The 26,011-nt window shown below is 47.1% G+C and overlaps 3 protein-coding genes across 22 annotated transcripts in view; 2 read left to right on the top strand and 1 right to left on the bottom strand.

Moving 5' to 3' along the window:
* The window catches only part of RALGAPA1 (Ral GTPase activating protein catalytic subunit alpha 1), a 133,451-nt gene extending 124,410 nt beyond the window's left edge, over positions 1–9,041 (top strand). For 7 of the 16 annotated variants that reach the window (XM_042791125.1, XM_042791124.1, XM_042791121.1 and 4 more), the window contains 2 exons: positions 6,650–6,764; positions 8,322–9,041. In XM_042791125.1, the coding sequence (XP_042647059.1) occupies positions 6,650–6,764; positions 8,322–8,418 (212 nt within the window). In that variant the 3' untranslated portion in view covers positions 8,419–9,041. Of the gene's footprint in view, positions 1–389; positions 393–566; positions 598–6,391; positions 6,395–6,649; positions 6,765–8,321 lie in introns of all 16 variants that reach the window. The other 9 variants (XM_042791122.1, XM_042791119.1, XM_042791111.1 and 6 more) reach the window with 5 other exon arrangements.
* A 266-nt stretch (positions 9,042–9,307) lies between these two features.
* Positions 9,308–13,289, bottom strand: INSM2 (INSM transcriptional repressor 2). Its single transcript, XM_042790971.1, has 2 exons — positions 12,379–13,289; positions 9,308–12,312 (listed from the first exon to the last, which is right to left on the bottom strand). The coding sequence occupies exons 1-2, from the start codon at positions 13,237–13,239 to the stop codon at positions 11,839–11,841; spliced, it is 1,335 nt and encodes a 444-aa protein (XP_042646905.1). The 5' UTR covers positions 13,240–13,289; the 3' UTR covers positions 9,308–11,838.
* A 480-nt stretch (positions 13,290–13,769) lies between these two features.
* LOC116965741 (proline-rich receptor-like protein kinase PERK10) overlaps positions 13,770–26,011 on the top strand; it is a 28,527-nt gene continuing 16,285 nt past the window's right edge. The window contains exons 1-2 of one of the 5 annotated variants that reach the window (XM_033010330.2): positions 13,770–14,451; positions 25,668–25,846. In XM_033010330.2, the coding sequence (XP_032866221.2) occupies positions 13,770–14,451; positions 25,668–25,723 (738 nt within the window). In that variant the 3' untranslated portion in view covers positions 25,724–25,846. Of the gene's footprint in view, positions 14,452–21,706; positions 22,087–23,546; positions 24,599–25,104; positions 25,624–25,667; positions 25,847–26,011 lie in introns of those variants that run through there. The other 4 variants (XM_033010329.2, XM_033010331.2, XM_033010333.2 and 1 more) reach the window with 4 other exon arrangements.

Genomic DNA, 26,011 nt, shown 5'->3' with positions numbered 1-26,011 from the left:
AAGACTAAAAATGCACATTAAAAGTTACCATTAGTCGGAGACATTAGATATACATATTTGAGAACCTGGGCAAAGTTGTCTTTAAATCTTCATTCTGTTGCTTGGCATCATAAGCCAACACCTGGTATGAAGATTTGGCAAGCTGCTTTAATATAGCAACCAGACCCTGTATTTTTACAGTGAATTTAATCACGTTCGCCTGTATAAAGTCTCCATGGAAGTGTTGGTACTCCTTCATCTAGGCTACTTCAGGTAGATACCTTCTTTAAGTACACTTTCCTCATAAGAAAGTTTTAAGGCTCACTACATTTCTAGAATATAAAGTTCTAAATTGGAAAGCGGAGAGTCTCGCAATCATCAACTTTGTTTCCAGGTTATTAGCTGCAAAGTTGGTTTTAAGGTCATTTTTGCTTTCCAGTAAAATCCCTGTTTTATAAGAGGATACTGCATTTTCAGTTACTAATGAGAAAATCGGTAAAAGATAATGAGTAACTCAAGGCCTTCCTGTTCTGAAATTTCTTGAACTCCTTATGATTATTTCATTATTTTATTTCCCCTCTTTTTAGATCATTAAATATCAGTTCTGTTTATCTGAAGGTAAGACAAAGTGTCCAAAAATCCCCTTTGTTCCTCTTACTTTTACTAGAGCACTAAGCTTGTAACCAAATTGTATGCAAACTTTCCTTGTTGCCCTTGTTCACACTAAAAAGAATTTCACACTGATTGAGAAATGACCACTACATCTTCTTAAAGTTTTAGTCTTTTACTAACCTCAGGTCTGCATGAAGCACTAACACTGGTTCTGGGATTAAGGTAACTAATGATAGAGACAGTTGTTGAATGAGTAACACTTTATTGTGTTGACCTTTGTTTCTCAGCATGAACAAGTAGTACTGGATGGCAGTGGTGTGTTTTGTACCCTGTACTGTCTTTCATTGATGTTGTAAGACATTCTGCAGTGATAACATAGGAGAGAAGGAGAAGAAGAATGTGTAACACTTGAAATTCCTTGTTCAGAAACCTTTATTTAATGACAAATAAATCAAAACGCTTCTGTGGAAAAGCTGTAAATCTAAATAAAATAAATTTTGTAAGAGTAATTTGGCAAGTCATTACCTCAAAATTTGTTTCTCAATTGCAAAAATATGCAGAAATAAATTCTAAAATTGCAGAGGAGTTGTGATAGGACTACTGAAAGAATGACTGAGAGATGTTAAAACATTGAGACTCCTTTGCTTGAAAGTATAAACCATAAATAGAAATTAGGTGGTTTCAAAGTATAATAAGTGGTGTAGTTATGCTAGTGCAAATAGTCAAGACCAGAGGGAAGCAAAATTTAAAGTTATTTAAAATAATTAAATCAGTATTAAAAATATAGTGACATAATTTAATGTATAAAAACATTTGAGTAGGAGAAATGTGTAACTAGAAACATTAAAAACATTAACCAGGGGTACCAGTCCTTGCCACATTTCCTGCCTAATGCACTCAGTAAGTATTCAACACCAGACACTTTTGTATGACTAGTATATATTCTGTATTCTAAAGCACTTGTATCAGTTCTGCCTGTTCACTTTTGGAAATCTCATTGCAGGCTAAATCATTCTGCCCACTTCCTCTAGTTCATTCTTTTGGGGTGAAGCAAAGCTGCTTTTCTGTTTTAGTTTGGTGCATTGGAGAACACTGCTCTACAGCAGCAGCTGCTGTCTTCCTTTAAAAATTATCCTACTCGCACTTGGTAGTCTCTAACATGATCTGGAAAAAGATTATGATTTTTAGAAACTTTGTTTTAGACTTAACCTTCCTATCAAATGTAATAATTTCTGCAGGAATCTCATTAATAGGATCTTCTGATCTGCATGTATGCGTGTGTGTGTTTACGTGCCACGAAACACGGTGTCCTCTCCCGAGGGTCCCATTGTTCGTTCTGCACCTTGCGCTGTGCAGGGGCCCTGCCCACCGCCGCGGTGTCAGGGGCTGCCGGGAGCTTCCTCGGATGCACGTGCAGCACGGTGTGACCCAGCATCAAACGACTTGCCCCCAGATCTGCCGGACTCTGAGCTTTCATGTCAGCCCAGGGAGGCTGGGGACGCTCCGGCAGTCCCGCTCGCAGCCTGCGGCCGGGCCCTGCTTGGTCTGGGGCTCCTGAGACTCAGCTCCAGAACAGGGTGCCTGGAGTAGCACCACACCATCTGCCTCCAGGCTGACTCTGGCGGGCACAGATTCCAAGGCCTGAGGCAGGTAGAAATTAACACTGCAGTCATCTGCCAAAAAGGTTACCCCTGGGGCTTGGGGTTAGCCTGGAAACCGCTGGTTTCCAGTTCTAGCAAAGGCAGACCTGTGAGCAAGGTGGCTACCAATGACCCAGGACTTATGACGGACTGTGAGCCGAAGGAAGAGTCCACCAGGTGTGCTATTAAGGAAATAGACACCCTGAGTTTCCAGGGTGCCTACAACAGGCAGATTTCTTGAAAGATAGGTATGGGACTCTGAATTGTGCCAGGACTGCACACAGGAGTGGCACTGGAGTCCTGCCTGGGCATCCACACACATTCATCACCCCCAAGATGGCTCAGACAAAACCTTGCAGGCTCCCTGCCAGACATGTCCATGTCACCGCTTCTAGAAACACATCACAATTATTTTTCTAAATACAAAATATTTCATTTATGTCTGGGTTGGGTTTTTTTTTATGAAAAATAATTAACCAGAAGAAACTAGAAAAAATGTCCACATTTTACATATTATAGACTTGATTCTTTAATTAGATCATGATCTCCAAGATTAGAATTGCTGAATATGTTTAATTTTTATAAAATATTATATACATTTTCTTCTTCTAAGAGAGACCTGTAGAAACTGTGAAGCTGCTGCAGCCCATCACCAGGTGTTGTAATTTTGTTGTTGTTGTTGTTGTTATGATCCTGTGGGCTGGTTTCAGCATGCCACTTTTTTCATTTGAGCTATGATAATCAGAGCAAATAGAGGACATGCCATTTGATAACAAACTCTGTTTCCTCAGATCAACATATTTTATCAAAGGCTCAGCCCTCAGCAAAAGCCATTTCCTTATTTACAGTGGTTGCTCTTCAATACAGTGTGATTGTGGCTGCTGCTGTTTTATCTAGACACTTAGTTTGCCCCATCAAAATACCTGACGAGTCCACCTTCCCATGTTTAGGAACCTGACTAGTATAGTGAATGTGTACATTTAAAAAAAAAAAAAAATTAGATCTACCTGCACTTAATTACAGAATGTAATTCAGTTTCCTCTGGTTTTTTTTTACTTTGTGCTGACTCTGTTAAATTGAGTAACTGCAAATACTCTGTTAAATAAAGTAGCTCCTCTTACACAGCTATTGAGCAAACCAGACTTCTGTGATACTAGAACAGGTTGAAGGAACTGTCAGTGGTAAGCTCAATGATATTGAAGGGCTTATTGACCCCATGATGCTAAGATTCTGAGCTTTAAAATGTACTGATATCTTGATTTGTTTTTTCTCTATCTTCTTAAATTCCCTCTTATCCTACTAAAAATACAGCTCAGTACAGTAAACCTTGTAAAGAGGCCTCTCTACATTAGTCGTAGTATCTTCCTTGTGATAGAAAACACATCATTCCTATATTTTCAAGCCTGTGTTCGGTACCGTTCTGCCCCACTCCCAGAGTAAGTGGGGATGACATCGTAGAGGCAGGGGAATGTAGAGGTAACGACACTTCTGCCTTGCACAAGCAAAACTCAACAGCCTGCATCTTAATCTCTTCTGCTGCTTGCTTGCTGTGTGACTTTGAACTGAGAATCTTTTGGCCCTGCATCACCCCTTCACGGATGAGAATGATGGTGCTTTCCTCACTGTAGAAGGGTCTAAGCAACTCTTGTTGATGGTGGTGGTTGAAATTTGTGATTGGAAGTGAAACTGCAATACAGAAATGAGGGCTGTGTGTCTGGCAGGGCTGGGAAGAGTTTCTCATTATCCCTTCTCCAGGCCAAACTTAGGAAGAACTTTTTTTCATTCCAAATCAGACCAAAACCTTAAAACTTACTGAAACCCTGTGCATTTCTAAACTGACCTTAAGTCAGCCATTTGGGTGATAGTAAGCTGAGGATCCTCGGCACTTTGAGGCAGTAAATTCAGTGTGGCCTGCTAGAAACCCAAACATGTCAACTTTCTACATTCGAAGAAATGGATCCACTGAAAAAATAGAGAATGACTGTCCAATTAAAAAGCATCCAGTGCATTTCCTAGTTTTTGAATGTTTGACTTCATTAATTTATTGTCTTGTGTAGTTCCTTCCATTTTTTTGTTTTAAGGCATAGAGCAAAAGAGAAATTCTGTAACAGCCACATAATTCAGAAGCAAAACTGCAACCACCACCTCCTGCAGGCTGAGATAGGGCAAGAATTGGTAGTAATGGTAAACTGTCTTGCCTCTGCCTGAATCTCCACTAGTGGAAGAACTGGGAATTTTGCCAGTGGGTTTCAGGTACTAGTTGACAGAGAGGAATAGGTTTACCCAACACTCATGTTTTCAGCCAGGTTCTGAAGAGCATTCTGCACTGGACATGGGCTCTGCCGCTCTTTGGCCATAAACTTAATATTTTTTTCTGGGTTCTTTCTTATGTCTGGCTCTTGGTTCTTTCTCTTCTACCCAGTTCCAGTTTCCCAGGTCTTTAGACCATCTCCTCCTCATCTTTCTCATCTTCCTTTGCAGCTGCTTTTGCAATCTTTCTCTCTGCATCTGCTTCGTGCTTCCTTTCCTCTTCCCAGGATTAGTGAGAGACTTAATTGACCCTGGATTTGGCCAGATTTGGACTGGAATTTGTAAGAGTGGTGAAGGGTATAAGCTGTACAAAAAATTACTGCCCTCTTGCTCGGGGGTCAGATTAGGGGTGCTGAAGTGTCTTAAAAGACCGTCAAAATTTACCAGCATGCACAAATGATATTTTCCTCTGTGGTCATTCTCAGAGATGGCACTCAGGAAACTCTTGATCCAAACAACAAGGTGTGATAAAGCCAGACGCACTGAGTAGCCTTACCATGCAGCACCCTGTCCTAACGTCAGCACCCTGTCAGGCTTCTGCTTGGTGAATTTTTCACCTCTTTGAAAGTCAGAACTGGCAAGAGAGATGAGTCATGGCAACATGTGTTAGGATACCTCCATATTCCTTCACCTCACCTCGCTTCTAACTCATGTCTGTGTGTAGTTAGGATTCTATCTTACATTTAAATAGTTAATTTCTGAGTCAAATAACCAACATAGTACTACTAGAAGACCCTAAAATTTTCAAATGGAGTGTGAAAATGTCGCGTTTCAACTTTGTTGATCCACCTCCTTGTTCAGAAGCAATTGAAACGTCTTTACATTATGGCCCTAAAATATCATAGCTCATCAGGCTATGGTATTTGTCACTTGCCAAGCCTAAGAGATGAAAAATATGGATCACTTCATGACATTTTTCAACCTCTTGAAAATTCTAACATATCTATTTTGTTTATTTTATAGAACTTTCTGGTTCTAGGTCAATTTTCAATAAAGCTTTCACATATAACCCTGTTTTTATATTTTGGATAACTAAGTATTTCATTGCATAGAGAGATAACGTTAATAACATTTTACACTGAAGATTTTAAAACTGTGAAGGAGAAACAAAACCTACAAAATTTCTATATACCACATTTAATATCTACGTGTGTATGTGCGTATGTGTGTATATATATATAGATAGATATGCTTAACTAAAATCCAAATAAATTTAGTTACTAATTAGTCTGTTGATTGCTGTCAGACTTTAAATATATTTTAAGTGCCATTATTCTTCACTCTTCTGATGTGATATGTTCAGATGTGAAAATCACTTTATATGACTTCTGTTCTTCAATAGCTCTAAGTCAGTTTCTTAAAAAAAATGGGATTATATATGAATCTGTGCTTCTGTCTGCAGGAATTAGAAAAGAAAAAATTAAGATACGACCGGAATAATACCTTAATTGTAATAACGAGGGGTTGTAAGGTTTTCTTTATCCACCCATGATAAAATTTCACGCTAGGGTTTGACCCTTCGATGCAGACTAACTAGCTTAAATACTCTGGGTTTTCTTGCTTGCGTGATTTCAGGAGTCTCATGTTGAGACTGGCTATAATTTTAGCATACTTAATGCTGTGCAACAGCTGGGGAGCAGAAGCCATATATCACAAATTGCCATTTGTTTTTCCTTCTCAATTTTGTGTATGTGTGTGAGTATTTAACTGTTTTCACAGACTTTAAGCAAGCACTTCAGACAATGTTTAGGATGTATCTCAGTTGCTATGAATAAGGTTGCTGGATCTGGATAATGTTATAGAATTCTTTTCTTTCTCTTTCTCTTCCTTTTTTTTCTTGTAATGCTTAGTTGGTAAGTATGATGCCGGATTTCAGAGCTGTTGCTTCATTGCACATAACTAACTCATCACTCTCTTTAACCTGTAGCATGAGCAGCAATTGCATAAAGAAATTCGAAATTCCGTTTTCTGTGCTCATCTGTTAATACCCTTCAATCTCTGCGGTTCGTGTCTCATGTCTCACACCTGTTATCTTTTATCTTTTCTCCTTCCCCTTCCTCACTTCTTTCCACTCCTCCTTCCTCATCACTTCTTCATTCTCAACAAAGAAAGAAATGCTGTGATATTTCTTCTCCTTCCAAAACCTCCACTAGAAAACATTGGCCACATCAAGGTAAAGGGCAAAGGCTTGAAACGGAAGGTCTTTCACGCTAGCTGTGAATGGTATGCTGTGCAAAACAACAACGGTTATTTTCTGTTCTCTAATTTCCACCATTTGAAATGCTTTAATTCCTTGTAAAATTAGAACAAGATAGAATTTCAGAAAATGAGAGTGCATGTTTCCCTGCCTGCCTTTTTCTATAAGGCACAGTGAGTCAGGCATTATCATGCTTTTCCAGATTGTTTGGCAATGAAGTACCTAGTTCATGAACAGAATTACTGTCACCAGCTGGGGAACAAATAACAGCCCTTTCTCCTCCCTGTCACTTCGATGGGTCGTGTCAGTTTGAAAAAGATAGAAAGTACCGTGCCATCCCTCTGGAGCAGGCAGGTGATGGACCAGGCAAGGAGGACAGCCAGGTCGCTAAATCACAGGGATTTATCACAATATGTTTTAAACGTAGTCTTAGATTTCTTACCTGATGACCTCATTAGGTTTTAGAAGAGTCTTTTAAAATAAATCATGATCAGTTTTGAATGGGTTTTGCACCCCTTATATATGAAATATATACCGAGGGAGAGAGATCTTCAGTTCTGATTATTGCATTATTATTTTAAAGAATTACCAGTAATACCATGATGTGGAAGAAATAGCAAGTGATTTCTGGCTTACTGAAGCCAGCAGGGGTTTCCCCATTGACTTCTGCAGGACTAAGCTTCTGTCCGTAATTTACACGGGTCAGCAGCGATCAGTGGCAACTGAGGTAGTTGAGTTCAATCAGGCTGTCACTCTCTGTAAATGGCTAATTAAAATGCAGTTCAGTTTTGTGCATGTGAGTTCATAGTGCTAATTTTCTGTACATGGAAAGGAGAACGTAATTTTCTCCTTTTGTATCTCTATGGAAGAAGATTTGGAGACGGGCTGCTTGTAAGGAAGAGCCTTGTCCCCTTGCAGTGAGGACTCGGGGCCCACTGGAGCGAAGCTCTGGGCGCTTGGGCTACTGAACTCTGTACCGTTATCTCAAATTCATCTTGTTCCTTTTACAAAGAAACGTGAATGTATAGTGCATTCAGTTACTATGATCTGTTCAAGCTTCTGCCTTGTGGGCCCTGTAGGAATTTTGCCTTTTGAAGTTGGGATGGGAGAAGATGTTTTGCTCTCCCAGTTGGCCCCCGATTCACTCCACCTCTTCAGCTGCATCCCTAGAGCTCCCTTCATGCGCAACGAGCTGTTAACCTTCATGTTCTCATTAAAGACTGAATTCTTCTGGGTTGTGGTTTGAATAACGACTCCCCGTCCCTGCGAGGGAACTGGAGGTGTTCGTTCTCCCGGTTAGCGGGACAACGTCACCCACTTCAGTGCTGCCTCAATTGCCAAGAGCGAGGGGGTTCTGCAGCCCTGTAGCTCAGTGGCTTCTGGCATCGTCTTTTCTCTAGAGGTGGATTTGTGGCAGTTGCTAGCTCCAAATGCAGTACCATCACCCACAGCTGGTAAAGGGCTAGGAGATGCTGTGGGAGTGGCAGCAGCACTGAAATTCCTCACTGCCCCTTGTGAATAGATCCCGTGCTGCCAGTGCAGGAGGCAGCACTGACTCGTCTGGTTCTTGCTGTCCTCTGCAGGCTTCTGCCCAGAGACCCAGCCGGGAGAAACTCCAGCAGCAGCACCAGCACAGGTGGATGGAACAGACTTAGCCTCTCCAATGTCTCCTCGGACTAGCAAGAGCCGCATGTCCATGAAACTGCGCCGCTCCTCTGGCTCAGCCAACAAGTCCTAAGTGGCGAGATGCCTGCAGCTTTCTGGTGAGCAGCGATCCGCCACCCCTCCCGCAGCGACTCACCCACCGCTTTCCGTTAGAGGATAACATCCCTGATGTGTGTGTGCCCATCCCCTGCATACCCCTGTTGTGTATGTTTATTTTAAACAGTGACACTGGAATTTTACTTTAATATTTTAGGGTTTGGATTTTTTTATCAAACTCCAGGCTGCTTTTTTTTTCTTTTTTTTTTCTTTTTTTTTTTTTTTTTGCAGTTCAGTTTGTCCTCTGCACCTTTTACCTTCCTGGGCGATTACAATATCTTAACGGTAGTCATTTTTAACTCTGGTTGATCTTGAGTCACATATGGAATTGGAGACTGCAGTTTGATTACACTATATTTATTGTGCCCCATTGCAATTTTCTCTGTAACAAATAAAGAAATATGTACAATTTGAAAATGAATGTACAATTTTAAATTGAAGTTGCATTTGTAAAGTCTTTGTCAGATGTCACAATGTTAATGCACAGGATGTGTACAGATTATTTATGTTAAGAATAAAACAGTTCAACGGCCTTTCAAGCATTACAGAGTCCAAACAAAATAACTTGCTCGTAGCACCGACTCTTTCTTCACAAAGCAGCATATCCTTTCATGACTGTGCAGGTGATGCCATAATCTATGCCAGAAAAAAAAAATCACTGTGCTGAAATTCTACTTATGCTTGGCTTCCAAATATTTTTATAATGTTTGCTTTTCCAAGTGTTATCAATAGTAAATGCCATCTGGTTTCATGGGGTTTAGCCTTTACCACCAGGCTGCTGGGTCTAGATGTATATTCTTGTTTCTTATATTTAACAAAAAAAAAAAAAAAAAACAAAAAAAAACAAAAACACACAAATAAAAAAAAAGGCACTTTCCTGATAGAAATTAACTGCTCTGATGATGTGTACTAGAGAAGAAAAGGGAACATCTTCCAGGAGCCTCGCCTGAGATGCTGACAATTCCAACCCTGTGAGTGCAGATTAGTACACATGTTCCACCCAGAGATATTTTCCTACAGAAGATGAAATGCTCACATTTTGAATCTGGCAAACAAAATGCTCTTGACAAAATGTAGCATGACATCGGTACTAACTGCATGTGTAAATATATCATATGGGCAACAATAAAAAGATAAATTATGTATTGTCATTCATGTAGTATCTACAAATTTGTAATGGTTGAAGAGAAGACATGTTATTTAATAATACAATAAAATTATTCTTACCACCTTTTGTATATTAGTCATTCACCTCAGTGATTAAATTCTTACTCCAGTTTATAGAACAACATTATTACGTGTGGAGCAGTTAAGTGCGATACACAGCTTAGTTTTCATATCAAAAACTGCACACGAGTTCTTAGGAGCTTTTCCCCAGCCCATCCCAAGAACACCGTACTGAAAACTTTTCGCTGGCCCTAGTGAATACACCACCACACGCAGCCCCGCAGGTAACGCAGAGCGCAGGACGTTCCCTCCTGCAGGCTGGTGGTTCGAGTGCTAATTGTAGGAGCAGTTAATAATCATCAGGTTTCTGTGGTCTGGAGCCCTTCGTCTTTGCACAAATGGAGAAAGGAGACTGATGATTTAAAAAAACATAGTGACCTTCTCCAGGGGAGAACTCATTTAATTGTATAAACGGACTTTTTTACTTAAGCCTCCATTACCAACAAATGATGGAAAAATGCGCAACTTAAAATAATGTGCTTCATTTCTGGCCTGAGAAGAGTGAGCTGCAAGTTTAGCCTCCTTCATCAGGCAGCAAATCTTGGCTGCTTTAGCTTATATGGTATTAATTCATTTGTCCAGGTCCTGGAAGTAAAAATGAGAAAGCCCGTGAAGCACATTTAAAATAAAGCACTTATCACTTGCCTTCAGCCTCTGGGCGTGTTACATGTGAGTCTTTTGTTACGTGTAGTAAAATATAAAACTATAGAAATAATTGCTTTAGAGGATGCTAATCAAAAGATTGAAATATTTTGCATGCTCCTTTCAGAGAGAGTGTTAGAACAAAGACTACAGCTGGGATCAATTCGGTTCTTCGGAAATCACCAGCTGACCTGACCCACTTTGCCCTGCTGAATTCAAGAAAGGCGTCAGGTTTGGTTTAAATCCTTTATTGAATTTGCTTGCCCTTATTTTTGGCCTCATCTGCTATCACATTTAGAAACAAGCACTCGTGCGTGGGGGGGGGGGGAAATAAATAAATAAATAAATAAATAAATACCGGCTGAAATGTCAGTAGCTGGTAAACTCGACAGTATTTCAAAGCGTTTGGCCAGGCCAGCGTTAAAGCCGGGGAACACGCACACTGCGGGTTGCTCCGCTGAAGGTAGAGGTCTCGCCAGGGAGGAGGAAGGTCGCCTGTCGCCTGCGCTTTAGCAACACCCCGAAAGACTGTTCCGTGTTCTCACTTCAGCTGCTCAGCAGACCCGGAGGAGCTCGCGCCGGCAGCGTGGCTCAGGGGCAGAGGGCTCGGAGGCCGCCCGAGGAGGCCGGGGGGCGACGGCAGGGCCACACGCTGCCCGGCCAGAGACCCAGCCGCGCCTCTCGCTGCCGTCCGTGCCGCGCCACCGTGCCGCCGAGGGAGCGGGTTTGGGAAGGGGCAGCTGCCGGGGAGGCACAGTTTGCCCACCGCCTGGCCGCGAGGGTACAGGTGCACGGGGTGAGCGGGAGATGCGTACTGAGCTATAGAAGATCAACACCTTGTATTTTAATTAAGCAGACAGCACGATTAATTTCCCATACGATTTGCTAGCTATTATATGACTTGACATTGACTTCATATGAACATTTACCTTCTCGACTATCTCAGTACAGAGTACAGCAAACGAAACACCTCACAATAACTTAAAAGTTGAAGCTCGGGGGCTAAGGCTATTCAAACCAGGTCACTAGATCAGGCTCCTTTTCTCACGAAAAAAATAATTCCTCTCTTTAAATATCGTATATACAGCTGTACTTCTACGCGAGAGTAGCTACGGAAGGTGTACTCTCGGTGGGCCGGCAGCCGCGCCCCCGGCAGCGCCCGCATCCCGGCAGATGCCGGCCGGGCCCAGCTCCCGGGCTGCCTGCGGCGGCGGCCGCGCAGCGCTGCGCGCCCGTTGCGCGGGGCGCTTGAGCCTCCCGCCGTGCGGGCGCGGAGCGGGGGGGGGGGGGGGGAGGGGGCGGGGGAAAGGGGGGGCGAGCGGTGCTGCCCGCCGGCCGGGCCCCCGCGGGCGGCTCCTCCGCCTCCGTTAGCCGTGAGTACCGCGACTTTCCATAGGAATTACAGCGTGGACGGGACTCGCTCGGCTCGCCCGGGCTCCCGGAGCAATCCCATCGCGGGCGGCCGCCGGCCTAGCAGCCCGGCCGGACGGGCACCTGGAGCAGCAGGACCTGCCTGCTCTCGGGCGGGTGGCACTTGCTGGCGTGCCGCGCCAGCCCGGGCGCGCTGAAGAAGGTGGCGGGGCAGTGCTTGCAGGGGAAGCCCTGCCGCTCGCCGCCCGCCGCGCCGCCCTCGGGGGGCCCGGCCGGCGGCGGCAGCAGCAGCTCCTCCCGCACGGCGTGCCACAGCCGGTGCTTGTCCCTGATGTCCGCCGAGGGGAAGCGGGCGCCGCAGAGGTGGCAGGCGAAGGCGAGCTGCCCGCGCTCGGGCGGGCCGTAGGCGGCGGGCCGGGCCGCCCCGTGGGTGCCCAGGTGCTTGCGGAGGTAGGCCTGCCGTCGGAACCGCTTCTGGCAGCAGGGGCAGGCGAACGCCTCCCCGCCGGGGCCGCCGCCGGCAGCGGGGCCGGGGCCGGGGGGGGCCGGGGCGCCGCCGGCGCTGTCCGCGCCGCCGCGGTGCTGACGGGGCGGCGGCGGCGGCGGCGGCTGCGGCGGCGGCTGGGGCGGGGGCGCGGCGGGGCCGCGGGGCCGCCGCTCGGGGCTGTTCTCCTTGCCCGGCGGGGCGGCGGCGGCGGCCGCAGCGGAGCCGTCGGCGCTGGGGCCGGGCCGCGGCTTGTGCCAGCGGCGGTGCGAGGCCAGGTTGGCGGGGCAGCTGAAGATCTTGTGGCACTCGGGGCAGCGGTACTCGACGCGCACGATGCGGGAGCAGCGGTGCTGGGCCAGCGCCAGCGGGTCCGCGTACTGCTCCTTGCACAGCTGGCAGATGAACTCGCCCAGCGGCGTGCGCCCCGCCGGCGGCCCCGGCCCCGGCCGGTTCTCGGGCCCCTCCTCCTTGATGCGCAGCCCCAGCACGGGCGAGGTGGTCACCTCGTCGGCGAAGCTCAGCTTCCGCGTCGCCTTGGCCTTCTTGGCCGGCGCCTTGGCCCGCGGCGGCCGCTTCAGCGCGGACACCGGCGGCGGCGGCGGGGCGGGCAGCGGCGTGCGGGGCTGCAGCAGCAGCTTCTCGGCGGGCGGGAAGGAGGCGGCCAGCGGGAAGGACTCGGCGGAGGCGGGGGAGCTGAGGCACCGCTCGAAGAGAGCTGCCCGCGGCCCCGCAGCGCTGCAGGGCCCCGCCGACCCCCAGGCGGGAGGCCCTCCCGGCGGGGCGAGCCCGGGGCCGCTGCCGCCGGGCCACGTCGCGGGGCAAGCGGCGGCGGCGGCGCCCTCCTCCTCCTCGCCTTCCCCCTCGTCCTCCGCCCCCTGCCTGGCGGCGGGGCCGTCCGCGGCGGCGGGCGGCGGGGGCGGCGGCGGGTCCCGGTCCGGGTGCCGCTCCCGCGGGCGCGCCCGGTAGGAGCCGCCGGGGCGCCGGCTGCGCTTGACGAGGAAGCCGCGCGGCATGGCGGGGCGGGGCGGCGGGAGCGCGGCGGCACCGGCCCGCCCGGCCTTTATACCCCCGGCGCCCGGTCCCGCCCGGGCGTCATCCTCCCCCCGGCGGCGGCGGCCAATGAGGAGTTGGGGCCGGCGCTGGCGGCGGGGGGGCGGCGGCGGCCGGGCCGGGCCGGGGCTCCCCGCTGCCGAGCCGAGGGGACGGGCGGGGTGTCCCCGGGAGCGCCCTGCGCCTCGTGGGGCCGGGGGAAACGGCGCCTCGCGGGACCGAGTGAGCTGTGGGGACCGGGCGCGTGGGTCCGAGGAGGGAGAGAGCCTGAGCCGGGGCACGGCCGCAGCCCCTCGGCCGGTGCCGGCAGCAGCATCCGTCGTAGATGCCGGTGCCGGGAGAATTCATCCACCGCTGGGCCGGGCCGGGCCGCCCTGCGTGTCGTTCCTCGGCGGGGAGCGGGAGCGGGGAGCCTGCTCCGTCTTTCAGCACCGCCACGTCGAGGGTTTTCCCACAAGCAGCCAGAAAGATCTTGCATTAAGGTGAGCTCCCAATGCAAGAGCAGGATAGCCTCTGCCGCTCGAAATGTTCGATCCCTGCTCTGTGTGACGGCTGCGGTCCCCTGGCAGCTTCACCCGTGGGCAGCCTCCCGTGCCCCGAGGGGGCGAGACCCAGTGGAGGTGCAGCCAACTGCAAAAGCGCCAAAACATCCCCTCGCCCACCGCCCCGGTGCAATTCCCGGCCCGTCGGTGGATGCCCCGAGGCGAGCGGCAGCCTGAGCATCCCCGAAGCGAAGGCGGTAGTTGCGTTTGTGAAACTGCTGAGCGCCTTTCTGGAAACGCTGTTGGTTCGAGTGGGGAAACGAAGTGCCCTGGCAGGGGGTGGTCAGCAGCCCCCGCCCCGCGTTACCGGCACCTGCCCTCGGGTCCCTCCTGCAGCCGAGCCCGGTGCGGGCGGCAGGACGGGGCGAGCCCCCCCGGGACCGCCGTGCACACAGGATGACGTGCTGTTGGACATGACCACGCTAAAGCCTCGCTCCATCCCACGCCAGGGACACGCATCCCCGGCCACGGGAGAGTCCCCTGAAGAGGAGAGAACTCAGAGGGCACCAGGAGAAAGGGAGAACCAGCACCTTGAGGTCGAGGGGCTTTCCAGATGTGGCAAGACAGATTTGAAGCCTTCGTGCAGGAACAGAACTTGCCCCACCTGCTCTGAATGCTCAACCGCTTGTCTGTGTAAGTGCTCTGGTTATATTTGCTTAGCAAAGTTTTAATCATGTTTTATATTACTATCCTCTCCCATTTTCCTCCATTTTCATGGTTGCACTGAATTTTAGATTAGATTATGGACTCTGCGGGCTAGAGATCACCCTTTGTTAGTACAAGCCGCTGTAACTGGGTCCGATGAGCCATGCTGCAGCACAATTAGGTCACTCCACTGACTGGCTGCATGATTTTTGCCTAATACTTGGATTGATCTTTGTAACTGGGACTTCCCAGCTACATTTCTCACTGAATAACTGGATCTCTGGTTACAGAGCCACTGTTTTATAGTGTTCCTCCGAGCGATACGTAAATAGTTCTTTAAGTTTCTTCTTGTAAGCAGTGTTCCCATTAATGCTGCATCTGCTTTTGTCACGTTGCAGAAGCAGTCAGTGGTACGAATGTCCAGCTCAGCTTCTGTCCTGAGGGGTGAGGAACCCCACAATGCCTTTTCCTCTGTAGGAGCAGCGGGAGGCAAAGCGCCTGTTGGAAAGCAGGTGCACTGAGGGCATTTGCTGAGACTCCAAACATTTTTCCAGTAAAAGCTGTAGGCTGGACTTATGCCAGGGAGTTTCCTCAGGCCCTCAGTGCGCCGGGTCTCAGATGGCCCAGAGGTCACGGGAAGACTGGGGAGAGGTGGCTTAGAGTGTCCCCTCCCGAAGTCACAGGGGTGGAACCACTGATCCGCCTCCCCACCCGCTGCTCCTTCTGCTGCTCTTCTCAGCTCTTCCCCGTGATTTGGTGAGAGTTTGTCTGCCCCACGCTCCACACCGCGCTCACTGCACAGCCTTCTCATAGCCTTCTCCGTCTGCCTCCCGTTTATTACCAGTTTCTGAGGTGGGATGCAGAACTGCAGAACCCATCATCCCATCGTTGGTCTTGCTGCAGCGTGTGCCAGCACCTGCGGATCTTTAACAAAAACACTGGCAAAATTATCTTGGGATTGAAATTGTTGCAGCTACCTTGTGACCCATTTGTCTCAATAACCGTGCTGTTTCCTCTAGGCTGCCCCTGCCCCAGTGCTGGTTCCCAGTGCCCTGGCTCCCACTTGCAGGCTCGTTGTAGATTATTTCCCTTCCCTCCTTGCATTCACAAGTGGCTTTAACCCTGGTGACTGGCATTACACCCAGCTCTCGCAGCTTCTGAGCCTTCAGAATGGTTACATGGGTTTGTCTTCCTGATTTCAGCTTTTACTCCTTCCCAAAATTTTATAATTGGAAAATTCAGCTAGTTTATAAGGGTATTAAACAATACTGTGCACACACACACACAAATCCTGTGGAAATTTGCTGGATTTTTCCCCCACTGATTTGTTAAATTACATTAGTCCCATCACATAGCTGAGAGTGAAGCACTTAACCCATCTGTGCATCATACAACAGGGGAACTTTATTTAAGGCGAAGGCTTTCCTAAGCAAGAAACTGAACGATGTCATTGCTCCTGACCATGTGCTGCATTCCTTGCAGTCTGATGAAATCAGGTTAGACTTGATAAAACATATTTGCCGCTTATGTATGAGAGTCATCCGTAGATGACCTTCGATTAAGCAAAGAGTTGATCCCATGCTAAATAGGAAATCAAACTTCTGGTGGAAACATGCAGCAGCTGCTGAGCGGAAAGAACACGGGCACTCCTGGGAAACTGGCAGGGGTGGGAATAAGAGGACAGAGTTCCTCCTTCTTGCATCCTCACACCATTCCTTCCTTTCTGGTTGGAGCTGAATGCTGATGTGTGTAGGGAAACGAGTGGTATGGTGCTGCTCGGCCTCCCTTTTGGCAGAAGCTTCCTGTTTCGTGTGAAGGGACTGCTACCCTTGTGCATAACTCCGCTGCTAAAATAAACCTGCGGGACCCGGTCAAGCCTTATCAAGATTCAGCAATCAGACTCAGTGATGGCTGGATCAACCTCCTGGGGACCTTCCAAAGCGAGGACAGGCTTCGGGTTCCTGTGGATACCTTCCCCCGTTGGAGCAGAGAGCTCCTGGTGCCTTCTGGAGGATGCTCTGTCCGACGGCCGGGGGGGCTCCAGAGCACGGCACCGGCAGCTCCCGGCCCCCTCCGCCCCAGTCCTTGCCAGACACCCAGGAGCCTGCGCGGACGCTGGAGAGGAGGTGTAACACGGTCCCCAAATAAAATGTCATTAAGCAAGCGGACAGCTGCATTTGATGTTTCTGAACAGTCTTGGGGCATAAACAGCAAGAGGAATGTATGAGAGCAATCCCGGCTGGGAGGGAGAAGGTCTTGGGTGAGGTCTAGTTCTCAGAGAAAAGCCTAAAAACTCTTCTGGGGGCTGAGGGGGCAGAAAGAAAAAGACAAATTCCTTTGGCCACTTAATAAAAGAAAAAAATAACCACAACTTTAAAAAATAAGAGTTAAAAATAAAATAGAAAATAACTATAAGCAAAGGATTAAAGAGCATTTCTCTCCTTCATGTTTCCCCTCCCCACCACAAAAAAAATTGTTGTGGTCGAGTTTTTTATATTTCAGAATTTCAAATAAAGTTGACTTTTAAATCTTCCCCCGACATCTGGTTTGTAATTAAAGAAGCGGTAAATAGGAGGGAGACAGAAGCCGCCTCAGAAGCCTGTTCTTGATACATGAATCTCCAGCAATATAGCTAGATGAGCGATACCACCCCCGGGCTCCAGCACTTACACAAACAAAATCCAGGCTGTTTTTGGTGGCAGCACAAGCCATTTTGTCTTTCCCCTAGAAGGAGGCTGCCAATTATCTTGTTGCGGTTGGGGATTTGGTGCTGGTGACAGACATTGAAGGAAATATCTGCATTATGAGGATATGGATTGTCTAATATAACTGACCTTGCTGGTACCTTAATTGTGTTTTGTTTTACCTGAGGACAATCTGCCATGAGGGGAAAATGATACTAACAGCTCTTGTGTTTTCTTCATTGCTCAAATATTAACAAAAAGCTTTCCATAAGAGAAGGTAGGAAACACTGTTCTGTGAAAGTACTTGGGCTAGAGGGATTTGAAGGGATTTTAAGACACTGCAAAAACATTCAGCCTTCCTCTTTTTTGTAAATGAAGTGATGCTGTTGGTATTGCCATGCTGCCATCACTAAGCTGATATTGGGAGGACAGTGACGCCGCAGCTCCTGTCCCTACTCTGTAAGTGAGCAGCAGTGTAGGGGCCAAATGAGTGCTCACGTGTATTGGCAGGGACACCAGGTCCTCTCCAGGGAGCAGCCCGACATTCCCAAACTCATTCAAGTCATCCAAGAACCTCGATGGGACCAGTATGACTTTCGTTATTTCATTAAAGATTTCAGCTGGATTTCAGCTTGTACCCCACAGGCTGAAGCCATTTGCCATGACAAATCTGCCTGTAATGGAGTTATTTATTGATCTCACCATGTCATAAATAGGAAGCTTTGGCTTCCTTCGGCATGAGATACTCTGCAGTTTGTTTCCTACAAACATCATTATATGTTGTAATTCACTGAAAAAGATACTCCTTGTACAGAAAGGTCATGGTTATTAATTATATGAATAGCAGTAGTGGCTTTCAGCGAGGCTGAGTCCCAGCTGCACTGCGTGCAGATGTACATGCAGATAGGTGGACAGTTCTGCATGTGAAGAGAGCCGCAACCGAAGGGACAAGAAGATGAGACAGCAGGAGGATGGGAGAAATGAAGCTCCTGCGTGGTGCCTATGCAGCCCACTGGGCTGGGAAGCTCCGTGTCTGCCTCCAGTAAAGTCCAGGCAGGACAGGGAAACCTGCGGTTTGCTTAATTTCCCCAAAGGTCTTAATCCAGGAGGCTTTTGGATAGCAGAGAGCAGGACCAGGTGAATCACAGCCACAAATACTTTGTTATGGCCACACTTCGTCCTGCTCTTGTGCTGGTGCTGAAGCATGTCTGATCCTGCAGGGATGTGGTGCAGGGAGCTGAGTCCTTGGGAAAATATTTACCTTTTTCTTTTTTCTCCTTCCCCCCTGCCCCAAATATTTTCATGCCCCTGTGTCAAGGCCAGCTTCTTCCATGAAATGCCTCTGGCTCGGAGGGGCAACAGGCAATTCCCCCGGGCTGTTGCCCAAGACCTTTCTCACATCCCCACTCCATGGTACCCCGTCTACTTCTCCCTCCATTTTCTTCAGGTCCCACCGAATTCCCAGTTCCCTCTCCTGCCTGAGCTGCAGGTAGCTCATGCCAGAAGCATGCTATTGCAGATTCGCTTGCCTTTGCAAAGGAATGGCAGGAATTATTGAGGAATGAGGAGCGCTTATTGCCAGCAATAGCTGCAGAGGGGCAGGTGGAGCACGGGGGGACGGTGATAAGGAAAAACAGTGGCAGGGAATGGGAGGAGGAAAGCAAACCACCAGAGAGAGCTGGCTACACACAGCTGGGCAGAGCAGCACCCTAGGGAAGCAAGCAGGAAAACTGCATTGCAAGGAAATAAAACACATCTGAGCTGAGTGCCTTCATCTCACAACAGCAACAAGGAGGGTGACAGCTCCCAAAAGGAAATGGCGATTCGCCTCTGCAGGGAATGTGGAGGAGAAAGGCAGCACTGGGCCAGAGACCTGCTGCTCTTTTCTGAAAATGCACCTCTGGCTTCCGAGGCCGGTCACCCCAGGTGAGACCCGGCGAACGCCCATCGTGCGCACAGCTGTGGAAGGGCCAGGCTGCGGCACCGGCTCTCGGCAGGTGCGTCGGGCTGGGGACTCTGCCCGTCTTTGGTGGGTCAACACCCGTGGGCAACCCGAGGGAGTAACAACAAAACACTCTGCTGGCTGGCGGGGTCGGAAAAGGGAAATTGCAGCAGCCAAAGCTCCTCTTCAGCTGCGCTCTCCTGCCCGGGAGCTGGCACCTGCTGCGGAGGGCGAGGGCAGTGCCGGCCGGAGGGGCTCCAGCAGAGCCCAAGGGGAAGAGCAGCACCAAGCTGAAATCATTACCTTTTGCAGGCCAAAAATTCAAGCGTGAATCTCACTGGTTTTAAAATATTTTTTTCTGGTTAGGTTTTAGTGCTGTTTACTCCAAAGTCAGACAAAACACGGGGGACTCAAAACTAGCATCAGGCTCTACGTACTGCAAACAGAAGTGATCCCTAGCAGTTGCCATACAGGATTCTCCAAATACATCTGTTTTGTTTCTTTCGTGACATTTGATTAAAGTCTTGTTATCCTGACTATTAATTAAAGTGCTCGGAGGCAAGGCCCAAATTTCACTTCCCCTCCCAAGTTCACCAGCTCCATCCTTCTCCTCCTCCTCCTCCAAATATGTTTTGCTATAAATTACTGGCACCGTTTCTGTTGATAGTCAACATAATCAAACATTTGTAAGCATGCTGTCTCTTCAATCTGTTCAGTTGATGCACTTTACCTGATCTTTCATTAAAGTAATCAAAACACTTGCTGTGCCGCGTCTAATGAATGTTGCATGTATGATTAAGTACTTTCATTCATATTGCAAGTTTGATTTAATGTAATCTGCCTTTCAGACAGCCATTAGCCTAGCTCCTGCGTGAATTCGATTAATTGGCTGAATTCTTCCAGATGTCCATTAAGTATTACAGGAATTTCTATGTAAAAACAGCAGGGACCGTCTAGCGGAGAAGCAAACAATGATATGTTATATTGCTGCCATGACTTACAAAAAGCTGGATTCATTTTCATTAATAAAACATCTGTACTCCTGCACAGCTATGCATCAAGATGCATTTATTTTATATGTTTATTTCTCTTATGACTATAAATAGACAGTTAAACAGGAGCACGGTATGTTCAGTTGGAAGATACACAAGCAGAACTGTATCAGAAATGAAAACAGCAATAAAGAACAGCAGAGTTAGGACCTAAAATAAGCTTTGGTCATTGTAGCAAACAAGGCAGTGACTCCTATGGCGTATTCCTATTTAGCATAAAGTCATTTTTTCTTTAGACGGTTGTGAATCTGCAAAATGGTTGGCTATTGGATTGGAAAGTCCTGTGCCTGGTTTATGTCTACAAGGCTCACAGCACTGTTAAAGTGGGAGCAAAAATGCAGCTCGGCATTTTTAAATGGTATGGGGTAAAGAGAAAATTTACCATTAAAATAAACAAGTCTGATAAAGTTTTTCTTAATTCTCAAAATAGGGATTCTCTTCCTTTTTTATTTTTTTTCCCCATAAAGCTGCGCTTCAGAAAAGAACCGCATTTTCCAAAATAAGCAATGCCCCCAGAAGCCAGCTTGAGTTTCAGTGCCTGCTGTACTCAGCCCATACAGGGGACGGTGGTGTTTTGGGGGACGGGGAGGAGGACTCCACGTGCAGATGTAGCTCCCTTAACTTTCCACTGACCTTTCTAGATCTGAGAGCGCTTTTCAAGGGACGATGTGAGACCTCAGGGCCTCCTTGCCCCTTTCATCCCTTCTCCCCATCTCTCAAATACCCTTCTCACCTCTGGGGAATGAGCACGGGGCCAGGACCCCCCATGGGCAGACTGGAGAAGCCTGGCAGGAGTTTGATGCTGACCTTGCAGCCCCGAACCTCAGCACAGCTTAATTTCCCCGGCCATGCTGCGCGTCTCCTGCAAGCCAGCGAGCGGTAGGGCTGTACCTGGCACCATGTCTACAGCACTGGGCTCTGCTGAGTCAGGGGCTGAGGACGGGAGCGGGGCCGCAGCGGTTCGGCGGCCTTGCAGCTCTTCCCACCGACGCTGGCCCTCCCCGGGGCACCGCTCACCCAGGGGAACAGCCAGATCAAGATCTTCCCTCTCCTCCCCAGCTTGGTCTTCCCCTACTGCTGCTCAGCCTCAAAAGTGTGTTTGGTCCTTGAAGTACCACTCCCACGCTGGGGAAATTATTGCTGCTTTCCGCCACGTCAGGGTTTTACTGACCCCCCTGTCCAAATTAGCAGGAGCTGGTACAAACCAGTTTGTTTTCAAAGGCTGTTTAGTAGATGCTCGGCTCACAGGAGACATCTCAAATAATACTGTTCGGCAAAACTCGGGCTGTACAACAAAAAGAATTGGGATTTGCTAAACTGTAACGCCTGCTTTCTTCCAACAGCTCACAGGGTCACAGCACTGGCTAACAGCTTGCTTGTTTATTTACTTACTCTCTTTTGGTTTCACTTCTTTCTCTATTTCTTGCTTTTGTGGCTGTGTTCTCTGCTATCCCTGCATCTCTATAGCAAACATGCCCATAAAAACCCAGTATTATTATATTATACTAGAGATATTATCTGTATTCTGCTATGAAAAGCACTTTAAGACAAATTTTCTGCCATAGTTGTGCTGTGAGACCTTGCTCCAGTACCCATGTAACCTCACCAGTACCACCCCTCCAGTACCACGTTTCCTCAGCGCACCGCAGCAGCCTCGGCAGCAGCAGCAAGGGAAGCACTTCACCCCTCTGAGACGTTTCAGAAATCTGACTCTCAATGCAACGGAAACAGTTTCTAGATTTTTGCACAGAAGAAAATGGTGTAAATATCTCGTATAGGTGACTGATACAAAAATGAAATGCAGCAAAGCAAACCAAGCCTTTGCTGATTTCCAGTGCTGTGTGTTTTTCGCTGGAAAAGTCACATCTTCTTTTGAAGCCCAAGAGACTGAAAAATTAAATCAGGGGGCTTTGTTATTGATGTTTTTCTAATACAAATGTTTTGAAATCCCTGCCTTTCATGTGTCTCTTACAAATAAGCAGAAATGTGTGATGAATCATCTTCGCTTTTAATTCCTTTAATAGATTCTTATCTCACCCACTAACGTCTAAACAATTTTTGTTTCTGTAACAATCCCTTCCTCAGTGGTAAATATTGCTCTCAGACAACATCTTTTTTGGAGGTTCATTATGTTCATTCTGTGGCTGAGACTCATTATACTCAGTTATTTATTTAAAAGAACAAAATGACAGCAAATGCCTGCATTTATCATGTCTCCTTTTACACATTTATAAAATATATTTCAGTGAGAAGGCCCAGCCGCTCTCACGGTTTTGAAAAAAACAGCTGGCCTTCCTTCCTAACCATCACTCCCAGGCGATGGTAGAGTCTAACCTCGCTCACTAAATGAGACTCCACTGACGCTAATGGGACATTTGGCAAAGACAGGAAAATAATTTATGAACTGTTTGAATTTTTTCAATTAAAAAATAAAAAACTTTGGGAGTGATTATGAAGAAAGAAGCAAGTGAAAATTACACTGTAAGGCACAGTGAAATTATACATGTGGAACCAGACCAAGAAATAATTTGAATATCTAAGGACAGGTTTGAATCTTCCTGAACTGCCAAAATGTCACCCACCTCACTGAAGAGCTTGACAAAAAAAATCACATTTTTTTCTACAGGAAAAGTTTCTCAGCCCTTTATACTAACATTTCACCAATCCACCATTCATGGAGTGGCTTCTGTTCATGTTATTCCTGTCTCCTAAACCAAACACCAAGTCCTACAGTGGCACCCACTTCTGTTAACACCCAGCTACATTTGGCCCTCAAAAGAGATGTGCTAGCTGGCCCACGGTTATAGCAAAAGGTTACCGAGATACCTATATAGATTACAGTCAGCGTAAAAACGAAGAGTCAGTATAAAAATATAGATTATAGTCAGTATAAAAAAGAAGAGAGGCTTGACCTCAGGGAGCTGTAAAATACATTTTTAACTAGACCATTGGTATAATAGAGACAAGATGAAAAACAAGAGAGGAGAGCGAAGGTTTGGCTGTGTGGCCATTCTGGGAACTGACTGAAAAACAAGAACAAAGCTATTCAGAGCAGGTCATTAAAGAAAAAATATATCTAAACTGAGTCTAAAAGATAGGAAATAGAAATATGACACGGTAGCTTACAAAGCAGAGGTCAAAAAGACATCGGTAATTAATGATGAAATGATAAAGAACTAGGCACTTAATTTCAAAGAAATAGTCAGAGAAGGTATAATGGACTGTGAGCAGGAAAAAAAGACTTTGCAGAAGTAAATGAAAATGGGTAAGGTCTCAATAGGGGGAAAATGGATAATTGAAAAAGTAGAAGAACTGTAAATTGCTGTAGAAATTCACCTGGAACATAAATCAGTTATTTAGGACTGAGGGTGACATACAGTTTTGAATGGATCCATTTTTTCACAGGGGCCTCCAGGCACACACCGCCAATTTTGCTGTGATATTGTTCCACACCCAGTTTTTGTGCATGGAAAACACAGGTGAAGATGTCTACTCTGTTTGGAAGTTTAAAGACTACTTTCTGAAATGCAGACCAATGGATTTTACTTCTCTTTCATCAAGAGCTGCCTACTAGAAGGAAAAGAGTAGGAAGCACAAACACATAAAAACAGAAAACAGCAGATGTTTTGAAACAGCAGATCCAACCCTATTAGCATCTTCCCGTGGTTTCTTTTTTGTTTTCTGAGCTTCAGCTTCAGATAAGCAAAACTAGATAATGCAGAGTGTAAAACAGCAGTGGACAGCCTAGACCCACACAGCCTCAATTATTCTCTGGAGTTGTAATAACAGGAGTTTATCTCAAGGTGGTGGTGGGAGAATAACAAAGAATAATCAAAAGGGGTGAAGGTATGGCTTTTTCCACAGTCATTGGTGCAGGAGATTGTCCCGCCACCTCCACCAGAAGAAGATGAGGAAGAGTGAATAATTTATATTACAGAATTGTTTCAGTTTATTTCCTTTTTTTCTCCAAGAAATGTATGAAAAGACTCCTTTACAAAAACCCACGGTTGTGTTAAGTGGCATCTTAAGCAGGTCACATTTTTCAGAATAATCAAACCTAATCTGCCCCTCTCTTGGTTGAGTCCCCTGATGCTGGTACGCAGATCCCCAGTATGCAGGATGGCAGAGCCCTGCGCAGAGGCACACAGGGCAGTGGAAAATTTATCTGCTCTTTGGAAGGAGCTGCCACACCGGAGGTTTGATGTATTATGTAGTAATGCACAAGCCCTTCCACCAGACACTGACTGCTCCAGCCCTCTCAGAAGGATTAATAACCATATCACCCTGGTACTGCAGAGCCAGCTCAGACGCTGTAATTCCCAGGGGCTGGACCACAACACTGAAATTTTATATGAAGGAGTAATCCAAGGTGCCGTGGACTGTAAAATATAGCAAGGTTCTTCTGGGAGAGGATGGGTGACAGATCCAGCGGGTACAGCTGTGGGTCTTGGGCAGTGAAGAAGGACGTATGTGGCAGCTGCTCTGTGTAAAGCTGACCTGGTTTAGCAGAAAAGACACAGTGCTATCTCTCAGATACAACGTTTTGTATGAAATGTTTTTCAGTAGCACATCTGTGTGTGGAGCCAGGAAAAGAAAGAGAGCCCATGACATTCTGCGTTTCAGTGGGACCTGGCAAAACTTATAGTATATGTCCTGCCACCTCCAGAAAACAAGAAAAAGAAATCCTAACAGCTGTAGGCGTTGAGTGAATGCATAAAGCCCTTAAGCACCATAAATCACCCTGGGTGCATCCCTCTCTGGACACTGAGCTGTAATCCCTGAGTGACCAGTACACGCAGAGGCTTAATCCCTTTCAAAAACGGGATGAGCTGGGAGCTGTATCCTTTCAGGATTTACATAACACCCCAGTACACATGTCGTTCAGGAGGATGAGAGCTTCTTAGTATGTCCTGAATTCACATTTTTACAGCCATCTGACTTATATCCATGTCTCTCTCCCCAGTGGGAAAACCTGAGTTACCAACTTTGCCCTCAGCCCACCAGCACCCGTGTCCTGGGTGCGACCCTTGCCCGACACGCTGCATCTCCTCATGGCCACCTCCCTGCGACCCCACCAAACACACGTGGATTTTGTGTCCACTAAAGGTACCACAGCAAGAACGTGTAAGAGGATGCTTGAGTTGGAGGCACTTGCATGGGGAAGGGCAAAGGCTAACTGGTAACTCTTGTGAAAAGTGAGCCAAGGGATACTGGTGTGAGCCAGGGACGCAATCTTATTTAACCTTGCCTCATCATTTATTGGCTTTTTTATATGCAGTTCTTCTGTTGCACCCTTACCTTAAGGGTGATCTCCACTGCAGAACTCCACAGTTGTACTCTGTTGCTACAGAGCTACAACAAGCCGTATTCCAATGGTTTCAGTATGGATACTGCATCTACTGGAATGAAGTTTACTTTGAAACAAAACAATTTTCTCGTGAAGTTTTTACTTCCTTTGAAAGGGAGAAGCAAGCCTGACATCAGCTTTCCTCACTTTAATTACTGTAAGTGTTTTCTTCGTGCCAGCAATCTCCCATGGATGCAACAATCAATTCTCAGGACAAGGACAGGCGAATAACTAACACATCTGAACTGAAAAGAGAAAAGAGGTATGAAATAAAGAAAAAAACCCTACAATGAAAATTAGCCCAATGTTTGGTTGTCAGCTGATATCCTTGCATCTTCCTTTTTCCATCAACTCTGTTTCCTCGTTCTTTTCTTACAAGCCTAATAGCTGCTTCATCTGCAAACTGGCAGATTCACAGAGCTCCCTTGGATCTTCTTCAGCAGCACAAGGCACTTGTTTCTAGCTGCAAAGACTTTTTTTTTTTTTTATTTTGTAGGAACACATTCCAGCATTATTAACTGTG

The sequence above is a fragment of the Tyto alba genome, unplaced genomic scaffold (genome assembly GCF_018691265.1).
Source record: "Tyto alba isolate M040663 unplaced genomic scaffold, T.alba_DEE_v4.0 Super-Scaffold_18, whole genome shotgun sequence".
In the NCBI taxonomy this organism is placed as follows: Eukaryota; Metazoa; Chordata; class Aves; order Strigiformes; family Tytonidae; genus Tyto; species Tyto alba.
This window is presented reverse-complemented; position numbering and strand designations above follow the sequence as displayed.

Bases quoted from the DNA above. Each gene is read 5' to 3' on its own strand.
- INSM2 (XM_042790971.1), bottom strand. From the start codon at position 13,239: ATGCCGCGCGGCTTCCTCGTCAAGCGCAGCCGGCGCCCCGGCGGCTCC. The intron at 12,313-12,378 runs GCCGCGCCCCCG...CAGCACCGCGGC, and splicing joins AGCGGCGGCCCCGCGGCCCC to GGCGCGGACAGCGCCGGCGG.